Source organism: Dendropsophus ebraccatus, chromosome 5 (genome assembly GCF_027789765.1).
Source record: "Dendropsophus ebraccatus isolate aDenEbr1 chromosome 5, aDenEbr1.pat, whole genome shotgun sequence".
NCBI lineage: Eukaryota > Metazoa > Chordata > Amphibia > Anura > Hylidae > Dendropsophus > Dendropsophus ebraccatus.
The window spans coordinates 337,501-364,672 of record NC_091458.1 but is presented as its reverse complement, the minus strand read 5'-3'; the positions used below and the strand labels follow the sequence as shown (position 1 = coordinate 364,672).

General features: G+C 46.0%; 1 protein-coding gene and 1 long non-coding RNA gene across 2 annotated transcripts; both read right to left on the bottom strand.

Moving 5' to 3' along the window:
• Positions 1-3,071: 3,071 nt before the first annotated feature.
• On the bottom strand, positions 3,072-4,016 carry LOC138793311 (olfactory receptor 12D1-like). The gene has a single exon (XM_069971835.1). The coding sequence runs from the start codon at positions 4,014-4,016 to the stop codon at positions 3,072-3,074; it is 945 nt and encodes a 314-aa protein (XP_069827936.1).
• A 15,687-nt stretch (positions 4,017-19,703) lies between these two features.
• Positions 19,704-27,038, bottom strand: LOC138792171 (uncharacterized). The gene is made up of 2 exons (XR_011363105.1): positions 24,955-27,038; positions 19,704-24,899 (listed from the first exon to the last, which is right to left on the bottom strand). It is a non-coding gene; the product is annotated as an uncharacterized lncRNA (long non-coding RNA).
• Between the last annotated feature and the right edge of the window lie 134 nt (positions 27,039-27,172).

The following is a 27,172-nucleotide window of genomic DNA, read 5'->3' as shown; positions in this document are numbered from 1 at the left end:
GTGATCATATGGAGAGTAGGGGGGTGAGTGGATGGAGGTGATCATATGGAGGGTAGGGGGGTGAGTGGATGGAGGTGATCATATGGAGAGTAGAGGGGGGTGAGTGGATGGAGGTGATCATATGGAGAGTAGGGGGGGTGAGTGGATGGAGGTGATCATATGGAGAGTAGAGGGGGGTGAGTTTTGGATGGAGGCGATCATATGGAGAGTAGAGGGGGTGAGTGGATGGAGGCGATCATATGGAGAGTAGAGGGGGGTGAGTTTTGGATGGAGGTGATCATATGGAGAGTAGAGGGGGGTGAGTGGATGGAGGTGATCATATGGAGAGTAGAGGGGGTGAGTGGATGGAGGTGATCATATGGAGAGTAGAGGGGGGTGAGTGGATGGAGGTGATCCTATGGAGAGTAGAGGGGGTGAGTGGATGGAGGTGATCATATGGAGAGTAGAGGGGGGTGAGTTTTGGATGGAGGTGATCATATGGAGAGTAGAGGGGGTGAGTGGATGGAGGTGATCATATGGAGAGTAGGGGGGTGAGTTTTGGATGGAGGCGATCATATGGAGAGTAGAGGGGGTGAGTGGATGGAGGCGATCATATGGAGAGTAGAGGGGGGTGAGTTTTGGATGGAGGTGATCATATGGAGAGTAGAGGGGGGTGAGTGGATGGAGGTGATCATATGGAGAGTAGAGGGAGTGAGTGGATGGAGGTGATCATATGGAGAGTAGGGGGGTGAGTGGATGGAGGTGATCGTATGGAGAGTAGAGGGGGGTGAGTGGATGGAGGTGATCGTATGGAGAGTAGAGGGGGGTGAGTGGATGGAGGTGATCCTATGGAGAGTAGAGGGGGTGAGTGGATGGAGGTGATCATATGGAGAGTAGAGGGGGGTGAGTGGATGGAGGTGATCATATGGAGAGTTGTGGGGGGTGAGTGGATGGAGGTGATCATATGGAGAGTAGAGGGGGGTGAGTGGATGGAAGTGATCATATGGAGGGTAGAGGGGGCGAGTGGATGGAGGTGATCATATGGAGAGTAGGGGGGGTGAGTTTTGGATGGAGGTGATCATATGGAGAGTAGGGGGGGTGAGTGGATGGAGGTGATCATATGGAGAGTAGGGGGGGTGAGTTTTGGATGGAGGTGATCATATGGAGGGTAGGGGGGTGAGTTTTGGATGGAGGTGATCATATGGAGAGTAGAGGGGGGTGAGTTTTGGATGGAGGTGATCATATGGAGAGCAGGGGGGTGAGTGGATGGAGGTGATCATATGGAGAGTAGAGGGGGGTGAGTTTTGGATGGAGGTGATCATATGGAGAGTAGAGGGGGTGAGTGGATGGAGGTGATCATATGGAGAGTAGGGGGGTGAGTTTTGGATGGAGGTGATCATATGGAGAGTAGAGGGGGGTGAGTGGATGGAGGTGATCATATGGAGAGTAGAGGGAGTGAGTGGATGGAGGTGATCATATGGAGAGTAGGGGGGTGAGTGGATGGAGGTGATCGTATGGAGAGTAGAGGGGGGTGAGTGGATGGAGGTGATCGTATGGAGAGTAGAGGGGGGTGAGTGGATGGAGGTGATCCTATGGAGAGTAGAGGGGGTGAGTGGATGGAGGTGATCATATGGAGAGTAGAGGGGGGTGAGTTTTGGATGGAGGCAATCATATGGAGAGTAGAGGGGGTGAGTGGATGGAGGTGATCATATGGAGAGTAGAGGGGGGTGAGTTTTGGATGGAGGTGATCATATGGAGAGTAGAGGGGGGTGAGTGGATGGAGGTGATCATATGGAGAGTTGTGGGGGGTGAGTGGATGGAGGTGATCATATGGAGAGTTGTGGGGGGTGAGTGGATGGAGGTGATCATATGGAGAGTAGAGGGGGGTGAGTGGATGGAAGTGATCATATGGAGAGTAGGGGGTGAGTGGATGGAGGTGATCCTATGGAGAGTAGAGGGGGTGAGTGGATGGAGGTGATCCTATGGAGAGTAGGGGGTGAGTGGATCGAGGTGATCATATGTAGAGTAGAGGGGGGTGAGTGGATGGAGGTGATCATATGGAGGGTAGGGGGGTGAATTTTGGATGGAGGTGATCATATGGAGAGTAGAGGGGGGTGAGTGGATGGAAGTGATCATATGGAGAGTAGAGGGGGGTGAGTGGATGGAGGTGATCATATGGAGGGTAGGGGTGTGTGTTTTGGATGGAGGTGATCATATGGAGAGTAGGGGGGTGAGTTTTGGATGGAGGTGATCATATGGAGAGTAGAGGGGGGTGAGTGGATGGAGGTGATCATATGGAGAGTAGAGGGGGGTGAGTGGATGGAGGTGATCATATGGAGAGTAGAGGGGGGTGAGTGGATGGAGGTGATCATATGGAGAGTAGAGGGGGGTGAGTTTTGGATGGAGGTGATCATATGGAGGGTTGTGGGGGGGTGAGTTTTGGATGGAGGTGATCCTATGGAGAGTAGGGGGTGAGTGGATGGAGGTGATCATATGGAGGGTAGGGGGGTGAGTTTTGGATGGAGGTGATCATTTGGAGGGTAGGGGGGTGAGTTTTGGATGGAGGTGATCATATGGAGAGTAGAGGGGGGTGAGTTTTGGATGGAGGTGATCATATGGAGAGTAGAGGGGGGTGAGTGGATGGAGGTGATCATATGGAGAGTAGAGGGGGGTGAGTTTTGGATGGAGGTGATCATATGGAGAGTAGGGGGGTGAGTGGATGGAAGTGATCATATGGAGAGTAGAGGGGGGTGAGTTTTGGATGGAGGTGATCATATGGAGAGTAGAGGGGGGTGAGTGGATGGAGGTGATCATATGGAGAGTAGAGGGGGGTGAGTTTTGGATGGAGGTGATCATATGGAGAGTAGAGGGGGGTGAGTTTTGGATGGAGGTGATCATATGGAGGGTTGTGGGGGGGTGAGTTTTGGATGGAGGTGATCATATGGAGAGTAGAGGGGGGTGAGTTTTGGATGGAGGTGATCATATGGAGGGTTGTGGGGGGGTGAGTTTTGGATGGAGGTGATCATATGGAGAGTAGGGGGGTGAGTTTTGGATGGAGGTGATCATATGGAAGCTGAGTGAGGGAAACCTGTCTATGCCTCCGACACTACGAGCCTGAATAGCCATTTTGTGGTCCTCTGTATGTCCTTGTTTCTCAGGGTATAGATTAATGGGTTCAGCATTGGAGTGAAGACAGTGAAGGAGATGGCGGCAATCTGGTCGATTTGTAGAGACTCTTCTCTCGCTGGACGCAGATACGTGAACAGTGCCGTACCATACAGAAGAATGACAACCATCAAGTGAGCAGTGCATGTGGAGAAGCCTCTCACTCTCCCTGCAGCTGAAGGGATCTGAAGAAGAGAGAAGCCAATGAGGATGTAGGACAGCAGTGTCAGGAGGAAGGAGCCCATGACTAAGGACCCTGTCACCACAGATAGCAGTCTGGCATTGAGTGTGGTGTCGGCACACGCCAGTCCAAGCAATGGTTTGATGTCACAGAAGAAATGGTTCACCTGGTTGGGACCACAGAAAGGTAGCTGAGACATCATCAGAGTGTGGAGCAGAGAGTGCACAAAGCCAGCCGACCAGGAGCTGAGGGACAGCCACACGCACACGCTCCCGCTCATTACTGCCGCATAATGCAGAGGTCTGCAGATGGCCACGTATCGGTCATACGACATGGCGGTCAGGAGCAGAACCTCAGTACTGCCCAGAAAATGGAAAAAATGCATCTGGGTCAGGCAGGCCTTCAGAGACAGTCCTTTCTGATGGGTCAGCATATTCTGGAGCATTTTAGGAACCGTAACCGAGGAAAAGCAAATATCCAAGAAGGAAAGGTTACCCAGGAAAAGGTACATGGGGGTGTGCAAGGTGGGGTCCAGGGTGACAAGGAGCAGAATCCAGCTGTTCCCCACTAAATTCAGGGTGTATATGATGAGGAACATGATGAACATGATGGTCTGGAGCTGAGGCCGATCTGTCAGTCCCAGAAGGACAACCTCCGTCACATATGTCCCGTTCAGCAGCTGTGGTGGCATCTTCAGGAGTTCAAGGAAAGAGAGACCTTCACATCCCAGATTACCTGAGATAGTAGAAATCATAGCATGGATTAGACCCAGACCACTGGATGCATCACACAAGATGTCTACAGGACCAGTATGTAGACCCCCAATTACTGAACAGCATGACATGAGTCCTGTCTAGTGATGAGCGGATGTGCTGGTGCGAGCTTGGTACTCGGAGTATTAGGGTAGTATTAGGGTACTCGATGGAGTATTAGGGTAGTATTAGGGTACTCAATAGAGTATTAGGGTAGTATTAGGGTACTCAATGAAGTATTAGGGTACTCGATGGAGTATTAGGGTAGTATTAGGGTACTCGACGGAGTATTAGGGTAGTATTAGGGTACTCGATGGAGTATTAGGGCAGTATTAGGGTACTCGACGGAGTATTAGGGTAGTATTAGGGTACTCGATGGAGTATTAGGGTAGTATTAGGGTACTCGTCGGAGTATTAGGGTAGTATTAGGGTACTCGATGGAGTATTAGGGTAGTATTTGGGTACTCGATGGAGTATTAGGGTAGTATTTGGGTACTCGATGGAGTATTAGGGTAGTATTTGGGTACTCGATGGAGTATTAGGGTACTATTTGGGTACTCGATGGAGTATTAGGGTACTATTTGGGTACTCGATGGAGTATTAGGGTACTATTTGGGTACTCGATGGAGTATTAGGGTACTCGATGGAGTATTAGGGTAGTATTAGGGTACTCGATGGAGTATTAGGGTAGTATTAGGGTACTCGATGGAGTATTAGGGTACTCGATGGAGTATTAGGGTACTCGATGGAGTATTAGGGTAGTATTAGGGTACTCGATGGAGTATTAGGGTAGCATTAGGGTACTCAATGGAGTATTAGGGTAGTATTAGGGTACTCGATGGAGTATTAGGGTAGTATTAGGGTACTCGACGGAGTATTAGGGTAGTATTAGGGTACTCGACGGAGTATTAGGGTAGTATTAGGGTACTCGACGGAGTATTAGGGTAGTATTAGGGTACTCGATGGAGTATTAGGTAGTATTAGGGTACTCGATGGAGTATTAGGGTAGTATTAGGGTACTCAATGAAGTATTAGGGTAATCGATGGAGTATTAGGGTAGTATTAGGGTACTCAATGAAGTATTAGGGTACTCGATGGAGTATTAGGGTAGTATTAGGGTACTCAATGAAGTATCAGGGTACTCGACGGAGTATTAGAGTACTCGATGGAGTATTAGGGTAGTATTAGGGTACTCGATGGAGTATTAGGGTAGTATTAGGGTACTCGACGGAGTATTAGGGCAGTATTAGGGTACTCGACGGAGTATTACGGCAGTATTAGGGTATTCGACGGAGTATTAGGGCAGTATTAGGGTACTCGACGGAGTATTAGGGTAGTATTAGGGTACTCGATGGAGTATTAGGGCAGTATTAGGGTATTCTACGGAGTATTAGGGTAGTATTAGGGTACTCGATGGAGTATTAGGGTAGTATTAGGGTACTCGATGGAGTATTAGGGTACTCGATGGAGTATTAGGGCAGTATTAGGGTACTCGATGGAGTATTAGGGCAGTATTAGGGTACTCGATGGAGTATTAGGGCAGTATTAGGGTATTCTACGGAGTATTAGGGTAGTATTAGGGTACTCGATGGAGTATTAGGGTAGTATTAGGGTACTCAATGAAGTATTAGGGTAATCGATGGAGTATTAGGGTAGTATTAGGGTACTCAATGAAGTATTAGGGTACTCGATGGAGTATTAGGGTAGTATTAGGGTACTCAATGAAGTATCAGGGTACTCGACGGAGTATTAGAGTACTCGATGGAGTATTAGGGTAGTATTAGGGTACTCGATGGAGTATTAGGGTAGTATTAGGGTACTCGACGGAGTATTAGGGCAGTATTAGGGTACTCGACGGAGTATTAGGGCAGTATTAGGGTATTCGACGGAGTATTAGGGCAGTATTAGGGTACTCGACGGAGTATTAGGGTAGTATTAGGGTACTCGATGGAGTATTAGGGCAGTATTAGGGTATTCTACGGAGTATTAGGGTAGTATTAGGGTACTCGATGGAGTATTAGGGTAGTATTAGGGTACTCGATGGAGTATTAGGGTACTCGATGGAGTATTAGGGTAGTATTAGGGTACTCGATGGAGTATTAGGGTACTCGATGGAGTATTAGGGTACTCGATGGAGTATTAGGGCACTCGATGGAGTATTAGGGCACTCGATGGAGTATTAGGGCAGTATTAGGGTACTCGATGGAGTATTAGGGTACTCGATGGAGTATTAGGGTACTCGATGGAGTATTAGGGTACTCGATGGAGTATTAGGGTAGTATTAGGGTACTCGATGGAGTATTAGGGTACTCGATGGAGTATTAGGGCAGTATTAGGGTACTCGATGGAGTATTAGGGCAGTATTAGGGTACTCGATGGAGTATTAGGGCAGTATTAGGGTTAGGACCCTACTGCTTTAACCCCTTGCCTCCGCAGCCTGTTTTGGCCTTAATGACCAGGCTCATTTTTCAAAATCTGACCTGTCTCACTTTATGCGCTCATAGCTCAGTGATGCTGTAACGTATGCTAGCGATTCTGAGATTGTTTTTTCGTCACATATGGCACTTTATATTAGTAGCAAAATTTGGTCACTACTTTGTGTATTTTTTGTGAAAAACATCAAAATATCATGAAAAATTTGAAAATTTTGCATTTTATGAACTTCTGAAATTCTCTGCTTCTAAAAAAGCAAGTCATAGCACATAAATTAGTTGCTAAATCACATTACCAATATGTCCTCTTTATTCTGGCATAATTTGGTAAACATATTTTACTTTTTAAGGGTGTTACGGGGCTTAGAAATTTATTAGCAAATTATCACATTTTGTGAAAATTTCCAAAACTGATTTTTTTTAGGGGCCAGTTCTTTTTTTAAATGGATTTAGAAGGCTTGTATACTGGAAACCCCCATAAGTGACCCCATTTTGGAAACTAGACACCTTAAAGAATTATTCTAGGGGTATAATGAGCATTTTAACCCTACAGGGGCTGGAGGAAAGTATTCACAATTAGGCCGTAAAAAAATCGAAAATTTAAATTTTCAAATAATATATACGTTTAGATTAAAGTTTCTCATTTTCAAAAGGAACATGAGAAAAAAAGCATGCTAAAATTTGTAACGCATGTTTTCCTGAATACAACGGTACCCCATATGTGGGCGTAAACCACTGTATGGGCACACAGCCGGGCTCAGAAGGAAGGGAGCGACAATTGGCTTTTTTAATGCAGATTTTGCTGAAGAAGTTTCTGAGCGCCAGGTGCGTTTGCAGAGCCCTGTAGTGTCCGCAGAATAGAATCCCCCCAAAAGTCACCCCATTTTCGAAAGTACACCCCTCAAAGAATTCATCTTTGGGTAGGATGAGCACTTTGACCCCACAGGTATTAGAGGAAAGTATTCAGAATTAGACAGTAAAAATGAAAAACACGAATTTTTCCAATAATATGTTTGTTTAGTTTGAAATTTCTCAATTTCACGAGGAACAAGAGAAAAAAAGTACCCCAAAATTTGTAACGCAGGTTCTCCTGAATACAACGGTACCCCATATGTGGGCGTAAACCACTGTATGGCCACACAGCCGGGCTCAGAAGGGAAGGAGCGCCAATTAGCATTTTCAGTGCAGATTTTTCCGAAGAAATTTCTGAGCGCCAGGTGCGTTTGCAGAGCCCCTGTAGTGTCAGCAGAATAGAACCCCCCCAAAAGTCACCCCATTTAGGAAAGTACACCCCTCAAAGAATTCATCTTGGGGTGTGGTGACCATTTTGACCCCACAGGTATTAGAGGAAAGTATTTAAAAGTAGAGCGTAAAAAAGAAAAACTCACATTTTTCCCAATAATATGTTTGTTTAGTTTGAAATTTCTCAATTTCACGAGGAACAGGAGAGAAAATGTACCCAAAAATTTATAACGCAGGTTCTCGTGAGTAGAACGGTACCGCATATGTGGGTATAAACCACTCTATGGGCACACAGCCGGGCTCAGAAGGAAGGGAGCGCCAATTAGCATTTTCAGTGCAGATTTTGCTGAAGAAGTTTCCGAGCGCCAGGTGCATTTTTTAGTGCCCCTGTAGTGTCAGCGGAGTAAAATCCCGCCATAAGTCACCCCATTTTGGAAAGTACACCCCTTAAAGAATTCATCTTGGGGTGTGGTGACCATTTTGACCCCACAGTAGTATTCAAAAGTAGACAGTAAAAATGAAAAACTCGAATTTTTCCAGTAATATGTTCCTTTAGTTGGAAATTTCTAAATTTCACGAGGAACAGGAAAGAAAATGAACCCCAAAATCTGTAACGCAGGTTCTCTTGAGTAGAACGGTACCCCATATGTGGGCATAAGTGGTATGGGCACACAGCCGGGCTCAGAAGGGAAGGAGCGCCAATTTGCTGGAGCAAAACCGCAGCTAGTAACAGTTATTAGAATAGCGCAGTTACTAAAATACAATAAAAAAATTAGATTACAGGTAATATGGGGTGGTTACAGACAATCTGGGGTGGTTACAGGTAATATGGGGTGGTTACGGACAATTTGGGGTGGTTACGGCAATCTGGAGGGGGTCTTTGGCAATTTGGGGTGGTTACGGCAATCTGGAGGGGGTCAGTGGCAACGTGCGGCCGTCAGTGGCAACGTGCGGCCGTCAGTGGCAACGTGCGGCCGTCAGTGGCAACGTGCGGTGGTTACGTGTAATCTGGCGTGATTACGGGAAACCTGGGGCGATTAGGGGGCAACGTGCAGTGGTTACGGGTAATCTGGTGTGATTACGGGCAACCTGGGGCGGTTAGGGGCAACGTGCGGTGGTTACGTGCAATCTGGCGTGATTACGGGCAAGGTGCGGTGGTTACGGGCAAGGTGCGGTGGTTACGGGCAACGTGCGGTGGTTACGGGCAACGTGCGGTGGTTACGTGTAATCTGGCGTGATTACGGGCAACCTGGGGCGATTAGGGGGCAACGTGCAGTGGTTACGGGTAATCTGGTGTGATTACGGGCAACCTGGGGCGGTTAGGGGCAACGTGCGGTGGTTACGTGCAATCTGGCGTGATTACGGGCAACGTGCGGTGGTTACGGGCAACGTGCGGTGGTTACGGGCAACGTGCGGTGGTTAAGTGTAATCTGGCGTGATTACGGGCAACCTGGGGTGGTTACGGGTAATCTGTTGTGATTACATGCAACCTGGAGTGGTTAGGGGCAACGTGCGGTGGTTAGGGGCAACGTGCGGTTGTTACGGGCAATCTGGCATGATTACGGGCAACGTGCGGTGGTTACGGGCAACGTGCGGTGGTTACGGGCAACGTGCGGTGGTTACGGGCAACGTGCGGTGGTTACCGGCAACGTGCGGTGGTTACGGGCAACGTGCGGTGGTTACGTGCAATCTGGCATGATTACGGGCAACGTGCGGTGGTTACGGGCAACGTGCGGTGGTTACGGGCAACGTGCGGTGGTTACGGGCAATGTGCAGTTGTTACGGGCAACGTGCGGTTGTTACGGGCAATGTGCGGTTGTTACGGGCAACGTGTGGTGGTTACGTGCAATCTGGCGTGATTTCGGCCAACCTGGGGCGGTTATGGGCAACGTGCGGTGGTTACGGGTAATCTGGGGGGGTTAGGGGTAATTTGGGAGTAAACTGCAATTATTACTATAATAAAAAGTGTGTGTTTTATTTTTTTGTGTGTTTTTCACTTTTTGTACTTTATCCATTCATTTTCACTGTAATACTATGATTACTGTGATATTTTCTATCACAGTAATCATAGTTTAGTGACAGAGACCAAATTGGTCTCTGTCACTTTAAATTTTCAGAGCTGGATGCTTCTGGCGCACATGCGCACATCAGAAGCAGCCAGGACACCGAAGAGGAAGGAGCTCCAGGATCAGGTAACGTATAATGGGAAGGGGGGGTGACTGGGGGACGGGGGTGACTGGGGGTGACAGGGGGGGTGACTTGGGGGGCGACACTGTAACACTTTTTATCCCCTGTCACCAATGATTTATGGTGACAGGGGATAAAAAGTGCCGGCAGCACTGGGAACAGGCGATCGGCGGTATATGGTATATACCGCCGATCGCCTGCTCCGGGACCACACAGGGGGGTCCCCGATCACTGCCCCATGCTCTCCGCTACCTCCGGTGGCGGAGAGCATGGGGCTTTGATCATTCTTTCATTTCCATCCCTGCGAACAAACATCGTTTGTTCTCAGGGATGGGGGCGGCCATCTTGGATCTGATGGCCGCCCGGGGAGGGAGCGGGTTAGTGATCGGGGCACTAGGGGGGCTGATCTGGGGTCTGATTATTACATTTTCATCTCCCCCCACCGTGGATTCACGGTGGGGGGAGATGAAAGCTGTCGGCGGCGCCGGTACCGGAGATTGCCGGTAAAATGTTGATATCGGCGATCTCCGGTACCGGCGGCAGTGGAAGGGGGGCCAGGGGACACTGTGACAGTGGCGGCGGGAGGAGGCAACGTCCTGCAGCCTCCTCCCGCCGCCCGATCAGCGGCCAACACCACATCTCCCCCATAGACGCTGCGGTCGCATCGACCGCGGCGTTTATGGGGTTAACTGCCCGGGGGGAGCGCGGCTCCCCTCCGGGCAGAGGCAGCGGGAGGATGTGGTGTGATCCTGCCTCCTCCCGCTGCCCGATCTCACTTACGGGCTGCGGGGGGAGGCAGGAACAACATGACGTTTGGGGAACGTCATGTTGCATTAACTACCTACTTTACATGACGTTCCCCAAACGTCATTTTGCGGCAAGGGGTTAAGAGCGACCTGGGTCCCTTTAAGAGCGACCTGGGACCCTTTAAGAGCGAAATATGTCCCTTTAAGAGCAAAATGGGTACCTTTAAGAGCGACCTGGGTCCCTTTAAGAGCGACCTGGGTCCTCTTAAGAGCGACGGGTACTCGACGGAGTATTAGGGTAGTATTAGGGTACTCGACGGAGTATTAGGGTAGTATTAGGGTACTCAATAGAGTATTAGGGTAGTATTAGGGTACTCAATAGAGTATTAGGGTACTCGATGGAGTATTAGGGTAGTATTAGGGTATTCGACGGAGTATTAGGGTAGTATTAGGGTACTCGATGGAGTATTAGGGCAGTATTAGGGTACTCGACGGAGTATTAGGGTAGTATTAGGGTACTCGATGGAGTATTAGGGCAGTATTAGGGTATTCAACGGAGTATTAGGGTAGTATTAGGGTACTCGTCGGAGTATTAGGGTACTCGATGGAGTATTAGGGTAGTATTTGGGTACTCGATGGAGTATTAGGGTAGTATTTGGGTACTCGATGGAGTATTAGGGTACTCGATGGAGTATTAGGGTAGTATTAGGGTACTCGACGGAGTATTAGGGTAGTATTAGAGTACTCGATGGAGTATTAGGGTACTCGATGGAGTATTAGGTAGTATTAGGGTACTCGATGGAGTATTAGGGTAGTATTAGGGTACTCGATGGAGTATTAGGGTAGTATTAGGGTACTCAATGAAGTATTAGGGTACTCGATGGAGTATTAGGGAAGTATTAGGGTACTCGATGGAGTATTAGGGTAGTATTAGGGTACTCAATGAAGTATTAGGGTACTCGATGGAGTATTAGGGTAGTATTAGGGTACTCAATGAAGTATTAGGGTACTCGATGGAGTATTAGGGTAGTATTAGGGTACTCAATGAAGTATCAGGGTACTCGACGGAGTATTAGGGTACTCGATGGAGTATTAGGGTACTCGATGGAGTATTAGGGTAGTATTAGGGTACTCGACGGAGTATTAGGGCAGTATTAGGGTATTCGACGGAGTATTAGGGCAGTATTAGGGTACTCGACGGAGTATTAGGGTAGTATTAGGGTACTCGATGGAGTATTAGGGCAGTATTAGGGTACTCAATGAAGTATCAGGGTACTCGACGGAGTATTAGGGTACTCGATGGAGTATTAGGGTACTCGATGGAGTATTAGGGAAGTATTAGGGTACTCGATGGAGTATTAGGGTAGTATTAGGGTACTCAATGAAGTATTAGGGTACTCGATGGAGTATTAGGGTAGTATTAGGGTACTCAATGAAGTATCAGGGTACTCGACGGAGTATTAGAGTACTCGATGGAGTATTAGGGTACTCGTTGGAGTATTAGGGAAGTATTAGGGTACTCGATGGAGTATTAGGGTAGTATTAGGGTACTCAATGAAGTATTAGGGTACTCGATGGAGTATTAGGGTAGTATTAGGGTACTCAATGAAGTATCAGGGTACTCGACGGAGTATTAGGGTACTCAATGGAGTATTAGGGTACTCGATGGAGTATTAGGGTAGTATTAGGGTACTCGACGGAGTATTAGGGCAGTATTAGGGTATTCGACGGAGTATTAGGGCAGTATTAGGGTACTCGACGGAGTATTAGGGTAGTATTAGGGTACTCGATGGAGTATTAGGGCAGTATTAGGGTATTCGACGGAGTATTAGGGTAGTATTAGGGTACTCGACGGAGTATTAGGGTCGAGTAGCGTACGCTGCCCCCCAGACACGTCTTTTCCGCCAGTACCGTCCCAATAAGAGATCACGGTATGGCGTGAAATTCTACTAACTCTGTGAGAGTACCTCAGGGTGCACTTACAGATTTAGGGTATGTGCACACTGCGGAATGGAGGAGGATAGCCCTTTGTGTATTCCACAGCTGGCACCCGCCGGCGGACTGATGCAGGCGCGTGTCTCCACCCGTGTCATAGACTCCATGTTATGCACAGGCGGATTCCATCGTCCGTCCAAAGAATGAATAAGTTGGACGGAGAGCGGAATCCGCCCGTGCATAGAATGGAGTCTATGACACGTGTGGAGACGTGCGCCTGCATCAGTCCGCCGGTGGGTGCCAGCTGTGGAATGCACAAAGGGTTATCCTTCGCCATTCCGCAGTGTGCACCTACCCTTAGAGTGTATGTAGGAAGGGACACCCGAATCCTGCCCGCCCAGGGCCCCCCTCCCCCCCCATCCTTGGAGTTAGTGGGGAGATCGTCCGGGAACTGATCTTCCCACTGCTGGATAAAGGTCACCACCTGTACGGGGATAACTTTTATACCAGCACCCCCTCTTCCCGTCCCTCGCTGCCCGAGCTACTGTAGCTTGCGGCACGATCCGAACATATCAGAAGCAGTAATAGAGCCCTAATATTTAGCAGCCATGGAGCGGACCCAGCGCTTCTGGATATGAAGGACCCCGTATCGCACCAGGACAACATTTTCCAGGTGACGTCCCCCACACTGGAGAACGGGAGACCCCAGAAGAAGTGCAGAGTGTGGCGTAACAGGGGGATCAGGAAGGACGCCATTTACCAGTGTGCCACCTGTCCTGATCACCCCGGCCTCTGCATACAGGATCGCTCCAAGGTGCACCACACGTCACTGGGGTTCTACATTATCTAAATTCTGTCCCTTATTCCTATTTCAGGGGTCACGTTGATCCGGGGATTATTCTGATCGCCATTATGGAGTCGGGAAGGAATTTTCCCCAGTGATGAGGCTACTGTCGTCTGCCTCACGAGGGGTTTTTGCCTTCCTCTGGATCAACACAGGTTGAATTTGATGGACACCTGTCATTTTTAACCTTATAAACTAATAATTGGCCCAATACCCCCAAATAAATTAGAATTGTCCCTTTTCCCCAGCTAAGTAGGTATGGCCGCCATTCCCATTAGAGGATGCCATGATGCAATTACAAAGCCTCTGTGCGACCAGGACAGTAGAAACCCCCCACAAGTGACCCCATTCTGGAAACTACACCCCATAAGGAATCTAACAAGGGGGGGCAGCGGGTATATGGCCCCCTGGTGACGGCCACATTTGGGACGTGAAAATGAAAAAAGTGGTATTTTTTATTTTCACGGCACATGTTCTACACATGTGCCCGTCACCAGTGGGGTCCATATGCTCACTGCACCCCTTGTTAGATTCCTTATGGGGTGTAGTTTCCAGAATGGGGTCACTTGTGGGGGGTTTCTACTGTCCTGGCAGCACAGGAGCTTTGTAATTGCGACATGGCCTCCATCCTCCATTCCAGCCTCTAAATGGCGCTCTGTCCCTTTGGTGGCTTGCCCTGTGCCCATATGGCACTTTATGTCCACATGTGGGGTATTTTCGTGTAGGGGTATTTACCCTACACGTTTTGCTTTTATTTTCTTTTTTAACCCCTTGTGGAGTTGGAAGAAAATCAAGGCTAGACCAACATTTAGTGTAATTTTTTTAAAATTTTTACTCTAAATCATTGATCTTGTCTTGATTTTTTCATTTTCACAAGGGGCTAAAAGATTTAAAAAAAAACACAATGTGTAGAGCAATTTCCCCTGAGTACGGAAATACCCCACATGTGGACATAAAGCGGCATGCGGGTGCAGGGTAAGCCTCCGAAGGGAAGGAGCGCCATTTGGTTTTTTGAGGCTGGATTTGGCTGGAATGGATTTCGAGGGGCCATGTTGCATTTAAAAGGCCCCTGTGTTGCCAAGACAGTTGAAACCCCCCACAAGTGACCCCATTATGGAAACTACACCCCTCAAGGAATGTAACAAGGGGTGTAGTGAGCATATGGACCCCACTGGTGACGGGCACAAATGTGGAACAATGTGGCGTGAAAATGAAATATTACATTTTTTACACTATAATGTTGGTTTAGCCTTGAATTTATCATTTTCACATAGGGTTAAAAGAGAAAAAAAAACATAAAATGTGTAGAGCAATTTCCCCCGAGTCCGTAAATACCCCACATGTGGACATAAAGCGCCATGTGGGTGCAGGGCAAGCCTCTGAAGGGAAGGAGCGCCATTTGGATTTTAGAGGTTGGATTTGGCTAGAATGGATGATGAACACCATGTCGCATTTACAGAGCCCTCGTGCTGCCAAAACACTGGAAACCCCCCACAAGTGACCCCATTCTGGAAACTGCACCCCTCAAGGAATCTAACAAGGGGTGCAGTGAGCAAATGGACCCCCTGATGACGGGCACATTTGTGCCATGAAAGTGAAAAAAATGAAAATTTTCACTTTCACGTCACATTTTTCCACATTTGTGCCCGTCACCAGTGGGGTCCATATGCTCACTGCCCCCCTTGTTAGATTCCTTGAGGGGTGTAGTTTCCAGAATGGGGTCACTTGTGGGGGGTTTCCAGTGTCTTGGCAGCACGAGGGCTCTGTAAATGCGACGTGGCCCTTGAAATCCAGCTTCGAAAAGCCAATTGGCGCTCCTTCCCTTTGGAGGCTCGTCCTGCGCCCCCTTGGCACTTTATGTCCACATGTTGGGTATTTCTGTACTCGGGAGAAACTGCGCTACATGTTTTGTGTTTTTTTTTTTCCTTTTATCCCTTTGTGAAAATGAAAAATTGAAGGCTAGAACAACGTTTTAGTGTAAAAAATACTTTAGTCTTTTTTCACGCCATATTGTTCGGAAAATCTGTGAAGCACCTGTGGGGTCCAGATGCTCACCGCACCCCTTGTTACATTCCTTGAGGGGTGTAGTTTTCTAAATGGTGTCCCTTTAGGGGTGTTTTTTAGGTTTTGGCACCCCAGAGCCTCTGCCAACCTGAAGTGATACAGTCAGAAATGACCAAATATAACAGAGGCGTTGAAATGCACTAGGCGCTCCCTTATATCTGAGGCTTGTGGTTCCGTCAAATAGCGCAATAGGGCCACATATGGGGTATTTCTATAAACTGCAGAAACGGGGCAATCAATATTGGGGTGCATTTCTCTGCTAATAGGTTTATCATTATGAAAAATATTGGATTACAATAAAATCTCTGCACAGAAAATTAAAATTTTCAAATTTCTTACACACTTAGCTTTTATTTCTGTGACTCTCCTAAAGGGTTAAAAAACCTTCTGGATCTGCTTTTGCAGAGTTTGGGGGGTGCAGTTTCTGAAATGGGGTGCTTCGTGGGGCTTTCTAACATACAGGCCCCTCAAATACACTTTAAACCTGAACAGGTCCCTAAAAATTTTTTAAGCTTCCTATTGTCTAAAAAAAATGAAATATAGTTTAATAAATGCGGCCAGCATAAAGTAGACATGTTACTAATGCTATTTAATATATCATTTATGTGGTATAACCATTTTCTGTACAAGCAGAAAAGGTTTAAAGTTGGAAAAATGCATTTTTTCACAATTTTTCACGCTATTTTGGGGTTTTTCATAAAGATTCGTTATAAGTATCGACTCCATTTTACCAGAAATGTAAAGTACAATATGTCACGAGAAAACAATCTCAGAATCAGCCGGATAGGTAAAAGCATCCCGAAGTTATTCATGAATAAAGTGACACTTTTTGCTCCGGTCCTTAAGGCCATTTCAGGCCCGGTCCTTAAGGGGTTAAGAGCGACCTGGGTCCCATTAAGAATGAAATTGGTCCCTTTAAGAGCGACCTGGATCCCTTTAAGAATGAAATTGGTCCCTTTAAGAGCGAAATGGGTCCTTTTAAGAGCGACCTGGGTCCCTTTAAGAGCGAAATATGTCCCTTTAAGAGCGATCTGGATCCCTTTAAGAGCGACCTGGGTCTCTATAAAAGCGATCTGGGTCCCTTTAAGAGCGAAATGGGTCCCTTTAAGAGCGACCTGTGTCCCTTTAAGAGCTACTGGGTCCCTTTAAGAGCGAAATGAGAACTTTTTGGAGCCACAAATCCACAGAATCTGCCAGACAGACATATTAGGCTCCTCGCTCCTCACCATCCTCATCTCTCTACACACTGCACATCTGTAATGGCCCCTTTACACCCTGATTCAGTAGATAGCCCTGACACTATGTGACCCCCCCTTATAGTACATGCCCCCCTATTGTATACAACCCCCGTGTAGTCAACCTTATAGATGCCCCCCATGTTGTCCCCTCCTCCTGCCCCTCCATCATCATACTACAACCACCTCCACCATAATACTACTACCCCTTCATCCTCCTGCCCTTTCATCATCATACCACTACACCCCCATCATCCTCTTGTTCCATCATCATACCACTACACCCCCCATCATCCTCTTGTTCCATCATCATACCACTACATCCCCCATCATCCTCTTGTTCCATCATCATACCACTACACCCCCCATCATCCTCTTGTTCCATCATCATACCACTACACCCCCCATCATCCTCTTGTTCCATCATCATCATACCACTACACCCCCCATCATCCTCTTGTTCCATCATCATACCACTACACCCCCCATCATCCTCTTGTTCCATCATCATACCACTACACCCCCCATCATCCTCTTGTTCCATCATCATACCACTACACCCCCCATCATCCTCTTGTTCCATCATCATACTACTACTACATCCCCATCATCCTCTTGTTCCTTCATCATACCACTACACCCCTCATCATCCTCTTGTTCCATCATCATACCACTACACCATTCATCATCCTCTTGTTCCTTCATCATCATACCACTACACCCCCATCATCCTCTTGTTCCTTCATCATCACCATACCACTACACCCCCATCATCCTCTTGTTCCATCATCATACCACTACACCCCTCATCATCCTCTTGTTCCTTTATCATACCACTACACCCCCCATCATCCTCTTGTTCCATCATCATCATACCACTACACCCCCCCATCATCCTCTTGTTCCATCATCATCATACCACTACACCCCCATCATCCTCTTGTTCCATCATCATCATACCACTACACCCCTCATCATCCTCTTGTTCCATCATCATCATCATACCACTACACCCCCCATCATCCTCTTGTTCCATCATCATACCACTACACCCCTCATCATCCTCTTGTTCCATCATCATCATACCACTACACCCCCCATCATCCTCTTGTTCCATCATCATCATACCACTACACTCCTCATCATCCTCTTGTTCCATCATCATCATACCACTACACCCCTCATCATCCTCTTGTTCCATCATACCACTACACCCCTCATCATCCTCTTGTTCCTTTATCATACCACTACACCCCTCATCATCCTCTTGTTCCTTTATCATACCACTACACCCCTCATCATCCTCTTGTTCCTTTATCATACCACTACACCCCTCATCATCATCTTGTTCCATCATCATACCACTACACCCCCCATCATCCTCTTGTTCCATCATCATCATACCACTACACCCCTCATCATCCTCTTGTTCCATCATACCACTACACCCCTCATCATCCTCTTGTTCCTTTATCATACCACTACACCCCCCATCATCCTCTTGTTCCTTTATCATACCACTACATCCCCATCATCCTCTTGTTCCATCATCATCATCATACCACTACATCCCCCATTATCCTCTTGTTCCATCATCACCATACCACTACACCCCCATCATCCTCTTGTTCCATCATCATACCACTACACCCCTCATCATCCTCTTGTTCCTTTATCATACCACTACACCCCCCATCATCCTCTTGTTCCATCATCATCATACCACTACACCCCCCCATCATCCTCTTGTTCCATCATCATCATACCACTACACCCCCCATCATCCTCTTGTTCCATCATCATCATACCACTACACCCCTCATCATCCTCTTGTTCCATCATCATCATCATACCACTACACCCCCCATCATCCTCTTGTTCCATCATCATACCACTACACCCCCCATCATCCTCTTGTTCCATCATCATCATACCACTACACCCCCCATCATCCTCTTGTTCCATCATCATCATACCACTACACCCCCATCATCCTCTTGTTCCTTTATCATACCACTACACCCCCATCATCCTCTTGTTCCTTTATCATACCACTACATCCCCATCATCCTCATCATACCACTACATCCCCCATTATCCTCTTGTTCCATCATCATCATACCACTACACCCCCCATCATCCTCTTGTTCCATCATCATACCACTACATCCCCCATCATCCTCTTGTTCCATCATCATCATACCACTACATCCCCCATCATCCTCTTGTTCCATCATCATCATCATCTGTGTGTATGTCTGCAGTATGTATATATGGATATATGTATGGTATGTGTCCACTACAAGTCCCATCATCCCTTCAGTAATTGTTTTGTGTTTCACTGGTATGTGTCTTGTCTTTTATCGGTACGTCTGATTGTGTATAACATAGCACGGCACCATCTTTCCTTTCCCGGCTGATAAGCTTCTCCCATCTGCTCTATCGCACCCATTTTCACACCTAAGTTCTGATCAAGTCTGATTCCACTTTCCTTCAAGTAGTATAAATTTAGATCTAAGGTCTCATTGTAGAACATCTTAAAATGCCAGCTTAAAGTGTAATATTTAGAATTGGATCAGAATTGAACAGAAAAAAACAGCTCTTCAATCATACTTTGGTAAGTGACAAACTGCTTTATGAAATATTTCCTCAACTTTCTATCTGCCCTCATCTACATGTCTTGCGTTTTCTTTCTATCCTACCCTCCCTCCATCCGCAATGAACATCAGCCCCTCTCTCCTCCCCTCCCCCATGCATTGCTCCCATACTCTGTATACTCTCACTCACCTCTGTTAAGGTTAAATTTATATGTTGACCTCTCTCTATGGAGAGAAGCCAAAAACCCAGGTAAAGGATGGTTTTTAAATTATATCTAGAGTTGGAATCCTGCAGTATTACCAGCTCGTTACTTATACGTCACTGACACAGATAAGACAATGTATCATGATTATAAGCCTGGAGAAAATGGCCCAAGTTTTATTATGGTAATCACATTTTATAGACAGATAAAATATAGGGTGGTAACAAATGCTAATAAGGCATAGATGAGGCGGTGCTAGTGATTTAGATATTCAGTCATGCGCAATGGCATCTATATTAGTATTCATTATTATTATTCAAAAAGGTCAAGAAGGGTAGAACAATACATTCTGTGCAAAGATACTTTTTCATGAATCCAAGAGCACAATGTATTTGTTTTCCATAAATTGTTTATAGATAAGTGTCTCTGGGTCCTTGGGGATTGTGTCTACAAATGATAACTTTCCAGGAGTTGTTCTCAGTGACGTGCTTCCAGCATTCCTCTTCTTCATCCAGAACATCTCTCTGTCACCCTCTGATCACGCTCTCATCACGCTCTGATCATCTCCAGTCTCTTAAGAGGGCAATATATATAGGTGTAGTCATATAGGTACGGTGCAGGTAGGTAAAATCGCATCGCTGGCCTTATCATTCCCCCATTTGACATCCGTGGAGCATGGATATGGTTCATCACTGGTGGTTGGGTCGTAGCCGGAGGTTTTAAGGACTCTACCCTCAGCCGCAGGTTGATCAAGGGACCACAGGTGAAAACATCCTCCAAGTACTAGTACAGCATCCAACCTCCAGAAATGTCCAGGCGGCACAGATTCAAGAGAACCGATAAGAGAAAGAAAGCATAGTAACGTTAGTCTCTTATATGAGGGTGAAGCTTCTTCCTGTTTGTCGAGGTTTTATACGAGAGAAAATACACATGAACACTTTTACTGAAAAACAGATCAGTATTATGCATAAGACCACTTGGAAGAGACCCTGAAGGACTCCCATTAGTTTATGGGCATCACCATAGGATAGACAAAAATAGTACCATACGTTTTATTGAAAGTTATAGATGGCGGAACAAACTTACAGCAGATGTGGTAGTAAGATCTGCAATAACCGAAAGAAAATACTAAACAATGGGCGAGTCTGTATAGTATACATCAATATACAGCTTAGTTACAACAAAACAAATAAAAGCTTATTATCAATACTCAAACAATCATATATATATGACAAATACCTCTCCGGATTTTATCAAAATAACCAAACCTTATTGTCTCATCACTCCTGTCCCTAAGATTTGTCCCTAATCTTGACTACAGATGTAGCCCCCTTCTCTAGGTCCCTTTACCGTAGGACTGCTTTAAAGGTAAGACAATCCTCCGTCCCGAACCTAACCTAGTCTCCTGTCACTCCTACGTCTCCCTGTGACACTGAGTGATCAGACAATAAGTTCTTCACTGTATATAACAGATGTGACTCTATCACAAAAACTCTACCACTTAGGCATCATGTGGATATTGGAAAATCACAACAACTAACTTTAAAAAATTTCTGAAAAAGAAAAGTTAAGATGTGAACAAATCTTATCTCATGGCAAAAGCAAAAAATAAAAATTCATTGATACATAAACCAAAAACAGCATAACAGGTAAATGCAATAACATCTCCACAATGTGACCTACTATGTAACCACTAGATTCACTTATAATAACCAGATAGTGAATTCACAATCTTTAGTACCGGATTCTCAAAATTTCCACTTCTTTTTAGTCTTTTTACGTAATTTTGTACCTAGAAAACATCTTTATGATTAGATCACACAGGAGTAATGACTGGTCGCATGGTCACATCTGTTCCTGTAAGTAATCATATAATATAATACATAGACCAATAATATGAAGTAACTGGGCGCTTATTACCTACATAATATTTGGATCCTACTGAATTGTCTCTTGTCTGACTGAGATCATCACATATTACACATAAAATAACCACCATAGAAATAACAGCAAAGTGTAAACGATACATCACCTAAGGTTTCAAAGCCTTTTTATGAAAATAATATATCATATGATCCTTTTTGTAATAGTAGCATTGGTATGGATCCTTTATCCTTAAACCCATCTTTTGACTGACAGGCCTCTTTACAGACACTTGGACTCTTGGCCTCAGTTATATATAGGCCACTCGTATAACCTCAGACATTGGCTTTGTTGTCTCCCATAGTTTTGGCTGACCTGTAAAGAAGACACCAGTACAGACAAGGACATACCTATATAGGCCACCTGTGGCAGCTGGATGACGTCCACTTACATTCCCTGAAACAGGCAGGAAGATGACAGACTATGCAGACAGGCACTTTACGGTGTTACTTACAGTAGGTTATGACAGGTGTAGATAATACAGCCGTACACAACCCTCTCTTCTATATTTGTTGTCCCCTGGGCCGCCCAATGTGAGGATACTACATCACATTACACATGGCTTCCTTCTGCTGGTTTTGTCAGATAACTTACAGTGGGATACAAGGCTGTCGGCAAATAGTTATTGGATGCCATCTTTACCCTGTACCTTCTCTCCATCCGCTGGTCTCTCAGCTTGTTGCTGATTGTCTCTGGAAAAGACTTAAAAACAAACAGATCCACATCTCCCCTCCACCTGTACACTATGTACGGTTACCTCAGGAAGAGACTGGAAACATCTCCCCATTCCCTTGTACGCTTTGTACGCTGTTACCTTGGGAAGAGCACAGAAACCACCGCATCACCAGCTTTATCCATCATCCATCACCCTTTTTGGCATCAGGGTTTGTCAGCGTGAACGTTGTGTCAGCCGCTCTATGGCAGCTTTTCTTCTTCTTTGAACAGTTTTTTTTTTTTCTACAAGTGTTTTTGGTAAGCCCAGGGACCAAACAAATCTCTAATTTGCCAATTAACCCATAATGGTGGGCTTCATATAGACATCTGCACAGTTACCTTCAACCATCCTACATGTCTCAGTGATTGTCCTCACCTCCAGCTTATAGCAGGAGCGGTTTCTGCAGTGGAACGTCACACTGCATGGCGGTCACCATATATCCTTGCGTCTTGTGTCATCCATCTTTGAAAAGTCTGGGATAATCTACAATGAAAACTTTTAAACTTTCATTAATATTTGGGCTTTCAATTACATTTTCATCTTTCACAATTTAAAATATCAAACACAATAAGTAACAAAAACATCCTTATTCAAAAATAAAAAATTTGTACGGTGTTTAAAAAAATTTAAAACATCAAAATTGGCTACTCCATCAAAATGGGCTGCTCCCATTTCCATTCACCTCTATCCCCTCCCCCATTTGAATCTACATCAATAGGCAACAGAGATGCTGGATTCAATGCACTTAACACAAAATATATATTGGGGGCATAAGGAGTGCAGACTGGAGCCATGGACATGGGTTTGGTTTTTACTAGGGATAAAAGTACATATATATTCATGAGCTAAGTTTGCTATAATCATCACAAAACTGTTAACCCTAAAAATAAAAACATTAAAAAAATAATTAAACATTGTACACTCGTCCCATATTAACCTTCTTTTGATAAAAAAAAATTAAATAAATCCACTGAAATGAATATTCCTTCAATACGCTGCTCTTATCAGTAAGCAGAACGCTCTGTACCTCACTTCTAACCTTGAGCAGTGAGCAGTAAAATCATAGATACATAGATACACTAACAGGTCTACTAGACCTGATTCCTTCAAACAATCTCTATACTTTTCCTTTCAACAAACCTTTGTCTAACTTTCTTCACCATCAGGTAATAATATTCATTAATAAATGTGCAAAACAGTTGTTAGACTCTATCGGAGAGTCCTGTGCCCGCCCCCTCAGTGACACTAAGCAGTATGGGCGGAGGACAGAAATGCCAGGAGTTAAAATGGCCACCGGACTAGATAACCGGATATAAGGGTGTTGGCTTAGGGCATGGTTTTGAGACGTCACAATTATAATGGAGACGTGGATGATATGGGGAGTGTTTGGCTTTCCGTCGCCATCTTTGAGGGCTGATTACAGAAAAGTGGCGTAGCTAAATAAGCAAATGTTCCACGGTCGGGACAACAGAAAATGATCAACATTTTGTAACACGTAACATACTTCTAAAGGGGAACACCAGCTTAGTAAGACTGGCTGAAATACAGTATAATGTAGGAGCGTACATTACATTACACTAACAGCTCTGATTCTTTTTTTTTTTCTAATGCTGCTTGCATGTGATCTGCAGCCCTCAGAGCTGGTTGATGGCCTTGTACAAAACATAACAAATAACACACATTATGTACTTTGTATGCTGCTTCACTACGCAGCATTAATTAACCTCTTCAGCTCTCTCAGTACTGTATCTAGCAATGAGCTGGACTGTTCTCCTTGCCTGAGTACGTGGCTTTGTACTTAGACACTTACATGGCAATGTACACTATTTGAGGTTAGGCTGCCACCTCCACAAAAGGCATTGGTCTTCTAATCAGGTCAGGGGCACTTTAAATCAAAGTAACTACTTCAACAGCCGACCAAGGGTAAGATTCCTGCAGAACAAAGGGTCTATAAGCCACCATTGGACGTAGGTTGGCTTTTCGCAGGATCTGGGGTTTGTATACAGATATAAACTGGGTACAATGATGTAACATAATGATGTGGCTTGGGTCTGCCACACACACTACAATATTCTGTCTTATCTAGATATTGTTGGTCACCGGCACATGACATGTCCACCCAGCTGGACTTGTGCTTCCCACCCATTATCCTGAATGTTTTCCTTCTGTCTGACCCTCTGGCTCTCATCTCTCTATCTACTTCCCACCCTCCCCTCTTAGAACTCTAATCCTTGATTCCCCCTTAGGGATAGTACTTCGATTAACCCCTAAGATTCCTGGAAATTCCAAGGACCCATTTGCCCTGCATGTTACATGTAGGTCTGGTTACCTACCCACAAGGCAAAAATAAGTGTGCACAGGAGTGTGGGGGGTTTCCCAGGTGTTGGTCAGAGAGCCAGAGGTTGGTGGGGCTAAGGCATGTATCTGCCTTCATATCAAGCCTCCTAAAGATCTGTTCTAGATCTTGCACTGCATCTTTACATGCCCATCGCTATCTTCCTTAGCTTCACATCAGCTTCACATAAACTTCTTGTGGAGACTGGGGATCCCTTCTTTTAGTGAATAACTGTCTCATCCTTGCTCAGCTAATCCCTAGGTAGCGTATTGGGGAACGAAACCTAAACCTTAGGTTTTAACAAGCACAGCCGCTATAGGCCCAGCCGTCACAGTGACACACTATGGCGACGCACTACAGCAACCTTGCTATAGGCCCAGCCGTCACAGTGACACACTATGGCGACGCACTACAGCAACCTACTGTCCCTCGTTGCTAATTCCTCCTAGGGGGCAAGGGGGTAAGTCACAGATCTTCTGACCTGCTCTCTACCACAGTACAAGCACAAGTAATGGGATCAATACAAGTATTGTTCCCGCTGCTCGAGACAGATATCACTTATCAGGAACCCGTTCACTCCAAAAGTTATATGCCTACTGTCTGTGACCTCGCAGGTGTTCTCGATGCCATGCTGTATTACAAGGGTTAAGCATTAATCACAGCCTCCCCGTAAGGACGCAGAAGTGAATAAGTTCGGCAATCCCTTTCCTTAATTCAGCATAAATACAGCAACAGCTTATCTCAATCACACAACAGTTTGCGACGGCAATGCAGCACTTTAACCTTGTCCTATCCTGGGTTACAGAGTTCTTTGTCTAACAATTAGACTCAGCTTTACAAACATATAGAGAACACAGGTGACGGGAATCTCATTAGATCCGTTCCCCTGAGGCACAGATAGTACGTAAGAAAGGAAAGTCTTTCTTACCTGGCCAGTTATATCTGCGCGTCCGATGACGGATAAATCACCACATCCCGTCAGTCTGCGTTCTGGTTTGCAAGAGGCTGAGTCCCTGTTCGGACGCCAAATGTTAAGGTTAAATTTATATGTTGACCTCTCTCTATGGAGAGAAGCCAAAAACCCAGGTAAAGGATGGTTTTTAAATTATATCTAGAGTTGGAATCCTGCAGTATTACCAGCTCGTTACTTATACGTCACTGACACAGATAAGACAATGTATCATGATTATAAGCCTGGAGAAATGGCCCAAGTTTTATTATGGTCATCACATTTTATAGACAGATAAAATATAGGGTGGTAACAAATGCTAATAAGACATAGATGAGGCGGTGCTAGTGATTTAGATATTCAGTCATGCGCAATGGCATCTATATTAGTATTCATTATTATTATTCAAAAAGGTCAAGAAGGGTAGAACAATACATTCTGTGCAAAGATACTTTTTCATGAATCCAAGAGCACAATGTATTTGTTTTCCATAAATTGTTTATAGATAAGTGTCTCTGGGTCCTTGGGGATTGTGTCTACAAATGATAACTTTCCAGGAGTTGTTCTCAGTGACGTGCTTCCAGCATTCCTCTTCTTCATCCAGAACATCTCTCTGTCACCCTCTGATCACGCTCTCATCACGCTCTGATCATCTCCAGTCTCTTAAGAGGGCAATATATATAGGTGTAGTCATATAGGTACGGTGCAGGTAGGTAAAATCGCATCGCTGGCCTTATCACCTCCCTATAACTCCTTCCACTGTGCAGCACAGAAGTCGCTCTCACGAGTCTTTTAACCTCCTCTGTAACCACCTGCTGTCTCTCTCTATCCACCTGCTGTCTCTCTCTATCCACCTGCTGTCTCTCTCTATCCACCTGCTGTCTCTCTCTATCCTCCTGCTGTCTCTCTCTATCCTCCTGCTGTCTCTCTCTATCCTCCTGCCGTCTCTCTCTATCCTCCTGCCGTCTCTCTCTATCCTCCTGCCGTCTCTCTCTATCCTCCTGCCGTCTCTCTCTATCCTCCTGCTGTCTCTCTCTATCCTCCTGCTTCTGGCTGCTGGTGACATCTCTCCTACTCCTGGCCCACCTTTCTCCCTCGCTAGTGACCCTCTCTTACTTCCCTCAAATAACTCTTAGCTTCACCAAGAACCGCTATCGGCCATCTTCTGCTCCCTCGGTCTCTCCAGTTTCCTTTACCTGCGCTCTCCTAAATTCTCGCTCCGTGTGCAACAAACTCACGGAGATTCATGATCTTTTCATCGCTAAATCCTTCACCCTTCTGGCTCTCACTGAAACCTGGCTACAACCATCTGACACTGCTTCCCCTGCTGCTCTATCCTATGGTGGTCTTCATCTCTCCCACACCCCCAGACCTGAGGGTAGGCATGGTGGAGGAGTTGGTCTTCTTCTCTCTCACACCCCCAGACCTGAGGGTAGGCATGGTGGAGGAGTTGGTCTTCTTCTCTCTCACACCCCCAGACCTGAGGGTAGGCATGGTGGAGGAGTTGGGGTTCTTCTCTCTCACACCCCCCAGACCTGAGGGTAGGCATGGTGGAGGAGTTGGGGTTCTTCTCTCTCACACCCCCAGACCTGAGGGTAGGCATGGTGGAGGAGTTGGGGTCCTTCTCTCTCACACCCCGAGACCTGAGGGTAGGCATGGTGGAGGAGTTGGTCTTCTTCTCTCTCACA

Excerpts from the sequence above, each read along its gene's own strand:
- LOC138793311 (XM_069971835.1), bottom strand. The coding sequence starts at position 4,016 with ATGCCACCACAGCTGCTGAACGGGACATATGTGACGGAGGTTGTCCTT.